At 42.0% G+C, this 12,684-nt stretch overlaps 1 protein-coding gene across 13 annotated transcripts in view; it reads right to left on the bottom strand.

Moving 5' to 3' along the window:
• The window catches only part of ROBO2 (roundabout guidance receptor 2), a 746,476-nt gene that overhangs the window by 198,339 nt on the left and 535,453 nt on the right, over nt 1–12,684 (bottom strand). For all 13 annotated transcript variants that reach the window (XM_085623038.1, XM_085623035.1, XM_085623037.1 and 10 more), the window contains exon 6: nt 12,198–12,325. In XM_085623038.1, the coding sequence (XP_085479164.1) occupies nt 12,198–12,325 (128 nt within the window). The remainder of the gene's footprint in view (nt 1–12,197; nt 12,326–12,684) is intronic.

Below are 12,684 nucleotides of genomic sequence, written 5' to 3' on the forward strand. Positions count from 1 at the left end.
ATTAAATAAACCTGTGCTTAACCCTGAGGCAGCTTGGCTCAAAGCAGTCAGGCTTCACAAAGAGGTATTGTGCAAGTTAATTATGCAGCCCAGTAATAAAGTGAAAACACAATAAAAGAAAAATCCCAAACCAATTTAGAGCAATATTGAATTATTTAATAAATGAAATGGCACCAAAAAAACCAAACATCCAATCAGTCAAACTGAAGATATGAATTTTAAAAGTTTAAAGTTCAAAATAGTGCCAAACAGTGTTAAGCGCCAACCGTGGTTGAATGTTACAGTAGGTTCAGGCAAACTAAAAGGCTGACATAATGGATTGCGGGTTAGGTTAAAAGACCAGGTTCTGCCAGGTAAAAAGTTTTACTTCATGGCTTAGGGCCAGATGTACCTAGCACTGGTCGCAATTTGTGACCAGTGTGGTAATTTGTGAACCGACCTGTGTACTAACAGGTCGGTTTGCAAATTACTGAATCCTAGTGGACCGCAATTCAGCCTTACTCATTTTGACCCAGCAGGAATCACAGCCATCACAGATAAAGTGGCCTGGTGTGTTCAGCAGACCACAATGTCTGTGACTGGTTTTAAATAATGCAATTCTTTTTTTGTTTAAATATAACCCATTTTCCTTAAAGGAAAACGGGATGTACTAAAACAAAACCTGAAATTTAAGTAACATTTAAAATTAACCACTGCCTACTCTTAAAAAATATTTTTTTCAAAAGTCTCAAAGGGGAAGTGGTTCCTTACCACTACCTTTCAGTTGTCAGATACATGCCAATTCGATTTAGTATTTCGAAGGGATAACCTAAACACCGCCCTTCTAAATAGAGAGTTTGAATTTGGTCGTAAGCCTAAATTGAGATTTGGTAATGTGTTACAGATTCGCCATTTTGTTTTGTACATAAGAAAACAACTTTTAGCAGACACAAATTGGCCAATTCTGCAAATCAGGCCATTTGCGACTGCAAAATTCTTGAGACATCAGGTCCTTAGTCTCTGGAATGGAAGTCAAAAATCCTCAGTGGGGCAAGGTAGCAGGCTTTAGCAGAAGTGGCTTCCACATCCTCAGATAGCCACTGGACCAGGTCTCAGTTAAGCCATTGACTTTTAACGAAAAAGTTGGCACACAGAGAAGCCCCTCACTGACAGGATACATTTTGTGTCTTCGCCTATAGATGATTTCTACATTGGGACTTAGTCACTTTTTTTAAGCTCTAATTCTTCTAGCTGGATTAAGCGGCAGGCTGTCCAACGAAGTCAGACACATTTTCAGCTAGTCCCATTAGATCGAATTTGCTGCTGCAGAGAAGTAGCGGAAGAAAACTGACTGTTTGGACAAAGGCAATACACCCTTGTCGGATTGGCTTGGCAGGTTGGTCCCGGTTCCCTGTCAGTTTTCAGAGCAAAAAAGTTGTCCAAATGTTTTTAAGCCCCAGGTTTCAGGAAACTTTACAAGGAGTATACTTTGACACCAGGCAAGAGATCATGACCTTGTGGACAGCACATGGGAATTAGGATTCACTCTAGCAAAGGCCAGCAATAGGCCCAGGGCAAGGCCAGTTGGAACTAGTTAACTGGGCAGTTGTAGTAAAGGCCTCTGGAAGCTCATTGTGCCCCTGTTGCTCAAACAGGAGGTCAGCCAACTGAGCTTTAGAAGCACTTTTGGGGTCCTGGGTTCATGGCAAGCAAATCCAGTCTTCCTTCAGAATTCAGACACCAGGGCATCCTTCTTCTGATCTTCACATGTTCAGAGGTCTTAACCCGTTCCGTGCGCGCGTCGGCCAATGGCCGTCGCGAGCACTACCTCACAAGTGCTGCACACGTCAGTTGGCCGACGCGGCCCCGCCCACTCAATAGAACTCCCACACCTCGGCGGTATTTGCGCCACGGTTAAGGAGTTAAGAGAAGGAAAAAGGAATTGCGACATTTATGCCCAGTTCCAGCCTGTGGGTGGGCCACTCCCTAATTCATGGGGTAAAGGTTCCCAGGGCCGACTCCACCCACTTTTGCAGCATGTACACAAACTAGTTCAGCTAGAGAAAGCAAAAATCTGGGGGAATAAGATGCAATAGATAACCGTTTCTAACAATTATCATGTTTTCTAAGGCAGTATTCTGTGTTTGATTGCAGTTTGCTGCCCTAACTAGATGATGGTCGATTACAATGATTCCTTGAGAAATTTTGCTTGGCACATGTCCAGAAAATCTTTATGACTCCTATGCAGGAACCACTGAAGTAGTCACTGCTATTAGTAATAGAACCTGGGGATGGAAGTGTCTGGAAGTTAATCACACAGTCTCTCAGAAACACAGATGTTGAAACTAGACCCATGGAGGGCGCTAAGAATGCTTCTGACACCCTAAGTAGCAACCCAGACAAGTGTGTTGAGGTTAAGACGGCCATTCAAAGAGACTACAAAGGTTTTGTCTTTCAGTCAGGAGCATATAGTGGCATCGGCCCACTCCCCATAACAACTAGAGTGGATATTCATGTTGGTGATATGAGAATAAGTTCACCATCCTAAAAATCTTCCTCTTGGTGATGCTCGTTTTTTGGGGGGCTACGTTTTGACACCGTAGCACAGAAAAATACAAAATACAGAGATGCTCTCGAAGTATTTTTTTTGTGTTACAACCTGCTTAATATTTTAACACATTGTGGGGTTTAAAATATTGTGTGTACGAAAGTTAAATGGTAGAAGCACACTGCTGGGTCTATGATTGTGTCTGGCATCAAAGGTTCATACTTCACACTTAGGATGACTCTCTCTCATCCCTGCCAATATGGCCTTAATGCCAGGTAGTGCTGAGTGCTCCCTCCCACCCCCCAGGATTTTACATTTTTACAAAGGTCATTTGAAAACAGCCATTACTTTTCTTTCATATGCCTTCTCTATAATTCTAAAGAAATCAGTCCATATGCAAGCCATCTGTCCATTGTAGGCCTCATTAGAAGTAGTTGAATTTCCTACGGAGCCATAACTCTGGGCGAAAATCAATGATCCACAATTCCAAGTGTCTCCAGGTCTGGAGTTGTTGGGACTGTAAACTCCAGATGCGATAATTCTATGCCGAGAGACATCTGTCCCTTTTCAAGACTGCATGGGCTGAAAGCAGCACAGCCTGGCCCTTGCCCAACCCTTGCTGCAGCAAAGAGGGAGTAGACATTTCTCCCAAGGACAGGCTGAAACCTGCCCTGACGCGCAACTCCCAATGGTCCTTCAACTGACACTTTACGCATGCTCCGAGCGGGCAGAATGTGTCAACGGGTTTCTCCCCTGAATGATTAAAAAACACATTCAAAAGAACCATGTAACTCTGGGAATTGTTCGTTATTCCACATTCTGGTTATAAAACACATAGTGAATGGGTTTCGGTGCATGGATACCACCTGGACTCAGGAATTTGGGCCTTTTGTTATCCCTGCACCAAAATCTGGGGAGCTCATAAGGAGGGTCACTCTAGGAATGACTGGATAATATACTTGTGCAAATTTGTCACTGCACTAGTCTTCTAATGGGATAACCAGTAGCGGTCCGTTGAGGGAGTTCGGTGGGGCAGTGAGGCGGGGCGGGGGAGGGGCAGAGTGGGGAAATGTAAACACCAGAATATGGATGAACGGAGGTAAGTACACATTTAAATAAATAAAACAAATTCCTTTGCGTGCGATGCATTGATTACCTCCGTTCATCCATATTCCGGTGTTTACATTTCCCCACTCTGCCTCACTGCCCCACCGAACTCCCTCCACGGACCGCTACTGGGGATAACCCGTTTTTTGAAATGCAAAAATCATATTTTTCATTCCAAAAAGTAATATGTAATTTGAATGAAATCCACTTACACAGGTACACTGTAGTTTCAGTGTTTGATCTACTGCATAAGATAAAAGCCTTAATACTTCAAATACTACATACCAGCACTGTACTTACGTTTATTTTTTTACATTCAGCCATGTGCAATAATAAGCAAAATGCACATTCCGAGCAAAATAGTCCGCCTGGGTTTCCACTATTTCTTCAGTCAGAGTTATCCTACACTTAGGAAATATGTGAAAACAGTATTTTCATTTCACAGATCATTGCAGGCGCCGCAGATTGGAATACATTTCTGATCCGAGCCGAAGAAAACCAACACTGCTTACTTGAGGTCATTTCCTTTTAAGAATACAGAACATCAAGGTGTTCCAGGTCATTGTCTTTTATGTTTGGCTGCACGCACAATTGTATTTAACTTGTAACCGTTCGCTCTCCGTTTACTCACATGCGCACTCTCCATTTCCTCCTCTCTCTCTCTCTTTGAATACGTCATTAACAGAAGAGTTAGTATTCCAGCAGTTGTCTTTGCAATTAATTGCCGTAAAGCAGGGAAAAGTTCGGAAATCAATTTCGTTCCATTGCAGGCCTTGTGGGCGGGGTTAGGGCGGGGTTAGTGGCTGCTGCGCTAATGAATTGCTTAGCTTAGTGCTGTTTAGGCTGCGTGTGCACGGAAAATGAAGCTCTGCATAAAGCCATGCTAAATGGAGAGAAGGGGGACTACTTACCAACAGGGCGAGCTGGAGACAATAACAATGGCGTGAAGAAAACATAAAAAAGAAATAAAAAGAAGACATTTGTCACATGCCTGATCTGTTATGTTGCATTGAAATATGGACAATTCCAAAATATTCTAAACACTCTGATGGCAATCCAGCCAGACCCAAAAACACTTCAGAAAACATAATTGTAATCTTGCCTGTAAGTCAGCAGTCTTTCTATGTACGAAGAAGGAACCGAGCAGATAGGCATCAGAGAGACCATTTAGATAGGTTAATACGATGTCATGAAGTACTGAGGCAGAGTTTACGAGTGGAGTAAAATTATTTTTAAAACCTGTTAAACACATTGAACCAAGGCCCAGACTCGGAGATGTCGGGTCAATAAAAAGAACACATTGTCATCGGATTTGAAGAGAAATTGAATCGAGACCGTCAGTCAGAACTCGATGGAGAGTCCCACTTAAATTTTATCAGCACTACTGCACGCGAGCATTAGCCCTGTGCCTGGCACACTCCAGATTTGTGGCACAGAGAAAGCAGAGGAAAATCGATCGGTCTCATTCCATCTTGGCAGGGTTCAGCGAAGCAGAGTTTTAGAAGGCAACTCTCTAAATCTGCATGACTGGTGCTTATCCAGCCAGCCACTCACTACTACCCTGGAGGCAGAGGCACCTACACAGAAAGAATCCCACTCTTGACTATCTATTGTAGCTGTGCACAAGCTGTGTGTCAGGATGCGGGTTGACACAAATATGGGTCAAGACCAGAGGCGCAACTAGAGCCAAATTTCGGGGGGGGGGGGGGGGGCGGTGGGGGGGGGATAGGAAAATATTTCGGTGGGGGCTGAATCTTTAAGCAATAGGCAGAGTGGAGCTGCAGGGGCTCTTAGAAGGGGTGAAACAACAGCAAGGCCTCATTAACATCCAAATGGCCTTTTAAAGACCTGTGAAGTGCTCGGGTGCGGCTGTGTGTGTGCCCGGAAGCTGTCTCAGCCCGGGCTGCTACACACGAAGGGGGGGGGGGGGCCTTTGAGTCCAATGGGTGTTGCGCGCCTGGTCAAGACACAATACACCTGCAAGGTGGGAAGATTCAGGATGAGAGTTTTTTTGTGCGCAGTTTTTTATAGCGCGAACTCCACCCAAAGGTATTGGAGTGTTTTACATGAGCACTAGTTACATTACACAAGGGCACATTCAGGTTTAGTAGGCACAGGGAGATTAAATGATTTGCCTAGAATAACAGGATGTTGAGCTGTCGCCGAGACTGATACCAGGTTCCCCAGTTTCAAAGTCGGCAGCTCTGGCCTTTACGCCACATCCTCTTCCCTATGGTGTGGGTACTCCTAGCTGTGCTTGTTGGGTTTTGGAGCAGTTGATACGCCCTTGTAAAACATATTCACAAACTCTAACATTAGGAGAAAGGGCGTGTGCTACGTACTTAGCAACCCGCTACCTTCTGTAAAATGGTACGTTTAAGCAAGATATGCCGGCTCAGAAAATTATTTAAATGTTTTAATAGATTCTCACTCTATACTAAATTGCTATATGTTTGGTTACAATATAAGCTCCACACTGGAGATATCCCACTCTTCCACTCTTTGTAAAATTGCTTTAATATTCTCTTGAGAAAAAAAAATATTTCACATAAGACAATTTTTTTGTCTAGGCTGCTTCATAAACCATGTGCATCTATTTTCTATTTGCCCCTAAGAAAACAGCTTTGTATCTTTGCCATCCATATAACTTCCCTTCTCCTTTTGTGGCCTAGTTGTCTACACCTCTTTGTTCTGATCTCTCAATCCTTTCCTGCCCGTGCCACACTGATACAGCTACTAAAGTCTCCTCTTTTTGTATGTGGCGTTGCCACCCTCTCTTCATGGTACAAATGTTTCAAAGCCTCCCACCACTGATGCTTGAACACTTTATCATCTAAAAAACAGACTCATGATTCTCTGGCCCACAATTTGTATTCTCTGGGAGGCGCTTATTGACTTTTCAGTATATTTGCAATGTAAGCTCACTCAGGAAGAAGTTTGTGAAGATTGTTGTAGGGCATTCATCACAGGTTAGAGCTTGATTATTAGCTATGCCTATATATTATAGCTGATTCTGCTGTCACCATGAGTCCATGTATTTAAAAAATATATATAATACTCCCTTGGTTAAGTAGCTTCTACCCCACCCATACACCTTTAAGGAGTCATGATAGTGCAGACTTAGAGGCTGATGAGAAAAGGTAAGTTTTTATGCCACAAAATAAATTAGGATGTCACCATCAAAGCTGTCAAAGAAGAGAAACAACATAAAACACCCTATGGAGACAACACTGCAGTGGCATGTGCATTAGATATCAAAGCCTCATCTGCCTAGAAATGGGGGGAAATGTGATGTGAACAGGAACCTGGAGATTTTGTTTGACTGAAGATAGTTAATGATGGTTACGCAGAACTTTGAGTCACTATGGTGTTCTTCCCTTCTAAGATATTAGCTCCTAACGCATAAGTGTTAAACCTAGGACAAGCAATCAAAATCAGCAATGTGTTTACAAATATCACCACTGTTCAGGTATAGGAAGTAGGGGATGGTGATCAAATTAATCAGCACTCAGTCCTGCTGAAATGTAATGGGAAAAAAGCAATATAATTATTGGAACATGCAGATTTTGTTGGGATAAGCAGCCGCAGTCAAATCTCCTTCCTTCCAGGAAAGATTCCAGGTGATGTCCCAGCAACTTTGGGAAGCTGGCTGTCAGGCAGACACCGCTTTGATTCAACAGCAGTCCTCTGAGTATTCTGTGGAATACTTCCATCTTTGGTCAAACAGAACTTGGAATTGGAACAACAAGTGGATCAGTGGCTCCCACTTTTATACATTGAAAGGAGACGGAATGTGGATCCTCAGTCTGAAGTTGCAGAGCAGCTTTGGTGTGGTTCTTCTTTCTTTCAAGTGCCCTCTACAGCCTGTTCTGCAGACACAGCCTCTGTGTAGAATTATGTTCCTCTCAATAGGATAGTCTCCAGTCTAGTTTACCCACAAAAGAGGCAAAAAGGTGATGTTAGCTTCTGTACCCTTGTTAGAGAGGCCCTACCTAAAAGACCTTTCTCACCATTAACAAAAAGACTGCAGTCTGACTCTCCACCCTTACTGTACCCATCTACCAAGCAGCTGTGCTCAGGAAGACTAACCAGCTGCTCCCCTCCGGAAAATGAACTTTCTGCATTTCCAAATGAGCCCTGTTTAATCTTTTAACAGTTCAGTGTCTAGGTCTCCTACCTCAAACCTTAAGAATGTCAGCAATACCATTTCACTTTCTGGAAAACAACCTTCCCTGTTGAGCACAGCAACAGCCCAGGGGCTTCCAAAATACAATCTGCTGGCCTCATTATGCTGATTCACTCATACACAAAATGCATGTGCCAGACAAGCCACATACACCCATGTGAAATATACACTTTGGATATTGGGGCTAATAGCTGGGTTAGTGCATAGAAGCGGAACTTTGCATGAGTGGGCCAGAGGGCCCTTGCTTCAGTGCCACTGTTACAAAAAAGGTCTGGTCACAACTACTAATTAACAAAAGATGGTACGCTACTACTACCGCTCTTCATGCTATGCCCAAGCCAGGGACAGCAGTCCACCATCAAACAAGGCTATGCTTGGTGTATGGATCCAGGTCATAGGACAGGTTTTTTGTAAATTCCAGTTAGGGTAAGTGGGTCTTCTCTTTTTAAAAGTTTGGAGTTGTTGGCTCAGACCCTGAGCCCATTTCAGATGTAATACCTGTGGGGAGGAAGCTTCCCGGTAAGAAACTGGTTCATTCTAGTGGGCCGTCCAGCTCCAAGTAAGCAAAGTGCTTGCTCTCCAAAGTGCTTGCTCTCCAAAGTGCTTGCTCAACACTGACTGTAATTACGATAGCTCTTCTTGCTACGGTCCAATCCATTGGAGTTCTAAATTGGGCATTTCCTTATGTCAAACATGAGGAAACTTCCCTGGATATTCCTAGAACTGTATGCAAACTGTATGTAAAATACTGCTACATCACAAATAAGACAGGGACACCCAACATTTCTCCTGACCTGACCATGCAATGTGCCATTTGCTGTGGACACTGCAACACAAAGCCATAACATCACCAGGATAAAAATCAAAATGTGCACAAAAGCATAGAGCTCACTCCTTCACTGCTCCACTTAATGAAGGAGCTGAAAACATATGTCTTTAGCAAGAACATTATCCTTCATCAGTGAAGGACAATATGCTAGACAATAATTATTTCCCCACTCTAAACAATCCTCAGTGCTTCAATGTACCCTCCACTATCTACAGTAGTAGGTGCTTTCAGGCAATTCTTATGCTCTATAAATCCAAACACATAAAAATATGCACTATACCATGATTGTAGTGAATGCACAGCTTTTGAATTTTATAAGACCGGTTGCAGTTGGTCAGCATTGTTTGAAAATGTGACTAAAGTTAGTTTAACTATATTTTAATTAAAATTAAAGAATGGAAAAAAATAAAAGTTCTTCTCCAAAATCTGTAAGGAGATCTCTTGGTATATCTTGGTGAAGATATGTATGTGACAAAACATTAGGTTTAGGCATTTTCTAACCCTTTGCTGTCAATTTCTTGTGTACAGCTGCCATAAAAAATAATCCTTTAAGTTGCAGGGAGCTAACATTCCTATTAGGGGGAAATAACGTGAGCGTCTCTGTTGTGCCTGGCTGAGCACAGCCTTTGCTGTATTTGCTTTAGACAAACACTTCCACCACCTTGCCCTTGTAAAACCCCAAGATGGAATTTTGTTTTGCTATGAATTCAGAAAATGAAACAGAACTGTGACCACGCATTAAACGGATGGAAATGGATGTGGGCCTCCCGGGTCACATGCCCCTTGTTCCAATAAAACAATCCACACAGACTCTGAGCATTTGATTTAATGTGTGTAGAAGAAAAGGAGTTGGAATTATGCTAAAAATGTTTTTATTAACCTTTCGCAGCTCTGCTGAGAGGCTTCATCATGCACCACTAAACTGTGAAATAGTATTGGGATCCGGCGTGGCAGGGTGTTGCTTCACTTTGTGGATAAGAGAGAACACCATTTAAAATCCTATTCTATTTCCTGAAATGTGTTTCTCTGTAACCTTTTCACGCCCAGCCATCGCATCTGTGCCTCGTTTCAACCGATCAGCGCGGTGCACTGCTGTAGGTCAAAGATTACTGGCTAGTGTCAAGTCTACCCCATCATCTACATTTAAAATCTTTGGCCTCTTTTCTATTGGAACTTTGGGGTCCTGGTGTTTTTACAACAAGGGTTATATTTATACAGTATTTGAAATTAAACTATAGAAGTGCAAGTACTCCTTGTCAGAGAGTACCTGCTTGTGGCTGAAAAACGCTGGTACTCTCCCACTTAAAGCTTTGGAGCAGTGCTGAGAAGTGCTGTCACTCACCCATTTAAAGTTGTAGAGCAGTGCTGAGAAGTGCTGGCATTCTCCCATTTAAAGCTTTGGAGCAGTGCTGACATTCTCCCTTTTAAAGCTTTGGAGCAGTGCTGAGAAGTGCTGGCACTCTCCCATTAAAAGCAATGAAGCAGTGCTGAGAAGGGCCGGTACTATCCCTTCCAAATTACAGAAGTGCCAGTACAGAGTAAGCGATAGGTCCAGCTCATATTTATTAAGCACCGGTTCTATTTAGGAAATATGGTGTGGTTTCTTTTACAGACAAATTATGTTTTGCCCCTATTCAAATGAAGTCAACATTTAATCAGTGCTTAATTTGTGAAAGAATAATATCCCGATACTCTGTTCAAAAGCCCATGGCCGTTCCAATTAAATGCTGTCCACTGCATACCAATGCAGTGCGGCCTTGAATCCACCTCAGGCCTCTTTAATCTACTACCATACGCAGTCTGACATTTTAGCTCACTCTTGTATGTTCCTGCTTTCTCCCTTAGTGATGGGATTTTCTGTCATTCTCATTGTTTCCCATTTGGGTGATTTTCCTACTCTCCTGCTCTTATAAATGTCTGATGAGGAAAAATAAGTGCCAGTTCCCAAAAATAAGTTCCCATGGCCTCCAACAGTAACCACTGGCTCAAGATCAGCCCTGAACATTTTGCTTGACTGCCACTAATGCAGAACAGTATTTCCACCATAGGTATAACTTTGGATCATAGCCCCTCAAATTTTGAGGCTCTGCATCTTTTTTAAAGTGGATTATATATTGTTACGGATCTTGAAATTTCCACAAGAATGTACATTATTTTCTACCATTGATTCGTATCTGTATACTGCACAGGAGTTAATTCAAATTTTGACATTACTGATAATAATAAAAACAAATTATTGCAGAAAGACATAGCCGTATCTATCCAGAGAAATTTCTAGACTGTTCTATGGTAATACCAACAACTTTCTTGAATTTGGTAACATTACACGGAAGTGAAAAGATAAATAGTATCTGTTTAAATGTTCATTGTATAGAATTTACAGTCATTTACCAGAAGCTGCTACTGGCATTTGATGACATATCCCAACACTGGCCATTCTACTTTAAGGGCTGTGATCATGTTTCGTGGAATTCAGAAGAATAAATTGATGGGGCTTTCCAATCGCTATGATAGCTTAAATAATTCACACCCCATAGAAGACAACTGCATTAGCAATATAATGGGTTTTTCCACTATGCACATTTTATAATCTTCATGTGTTCTGGAGCTTGTTTTTAAAGAGTGCGTGAGAGAGTGTATCCATCCAGAGGTTCGCATCTTTCATTTGCACTCAGCTCTCAATGGTGCTGAGAGCCTGCAGTAGATTCCAGAAGCATAGAAAAAATGATTTAAGATGCTATCTTTGGTAAGGCTCTCTTTGGTAGGGCTAGCTATCAACAGTGAGCTTTCAACCCAAAAGTTCCCTGTGATGGAGTTTTTTAGAATTCTTTCGATTGGATGTGTCTCCTGTAGAGGGGTGTTGGTAGGGACTCACCTATAGAGTAAATCTATCTTCTTTCCTATGACTATCAGTTATACAGTGATGACAATATTCCCCTATGTATGGCAGACCTAAGGCAATACTTTCTAATTTGGGTCAACTTGCTTCTCATCTCATTGTGTGTCAAATAACATTACTGCAAATGCTTCTGAAGAATACTCTCTATTATCTCAGTCAAGGGAAGGTATATGTGAACGGCCCTTTCAGGTCTGCATAAGGAAGCTATTTAGCACATTTACCAACAGACTACTGATTTCTAGTTGTAATGCCACACAAGTCAGTAATCTCTCCAAATGTCTATATTGTATTACTGTATTCCCATGTAATATAAGAAGTATTTGTTTGAATGTTCTGTCTTCATGTCAAGTCACTGAATACTTTCATGTCACAATGGTCAATGGATCTTATATCTCAATATACAGAAAAAAGTAAAATTATTAAATGGAAAGCTAGCCATCAAGAATGCTCAATGCAGAAAGATTCAATGGGTGACCAACAGGCATGTGCCTGCAGTTCTGAGTATTATTAGTGTGAAACTGCTCAGAGAACATAGGCGTACCAGAGGCAATCAATGTCATTATACATGTGTGCACATGGTGTGCTCATTCAGCTGGCTGCATGCAAACAATAGAATGTGTATGTTATTTGATACAGCTTTTGCACCCACCGCGAACTGTAAGGGAAGCGGAGGCTTCAACTTTTCCAACCCGATTCTCAGCCATACACGAGTAGGTACCCTCATCCGCACTAGTAGCCTTTTTGATTCGTAAGGTGTAATCATCCTTGATATCGTACCTATACATCAGAACAAGAAAGAAATTAAAGTCAGGATACGCTGGAAAATTTCAATGTCAAAAATGTGCAGCTTAGGGGTTACACTCAGGATCCATCCAGAACACATCTTCCACAGCTCATATATTAGCTTGCATTAACTAATGCCATTAGACATTCATCTTGATGACATTTTTATTGCTCTTTGCATTACTTAAAAACTTTACAGCCGTAAAATTAGTATTACTATGTTCACTTAGTATTAAGGCATCATTAATAATATCACTTTGCTCTTTAAAGTATGGCACAATGACAAAATAAGGCAGCCAGGCAGAACCCCACTATACCGGACAGATCAGATCCATCATCTCTGAAGGAAAAGC

The sequence above is a fragment of the Triturus cristatus genome, chromosome 8 (assembly GCF_964204655.1).
Source record: "Triturus cristatus chromosome 8, aTriCri1.1, whole genome shotgun sequence".
In the NCBI taxonomy this organism is placed as follows: domain Eukaryota; kingdom Metazoa; phylum Chordata; class Amphibia; order Caudata; family Salamandridae; genus Triturus; species Triturus cristatus.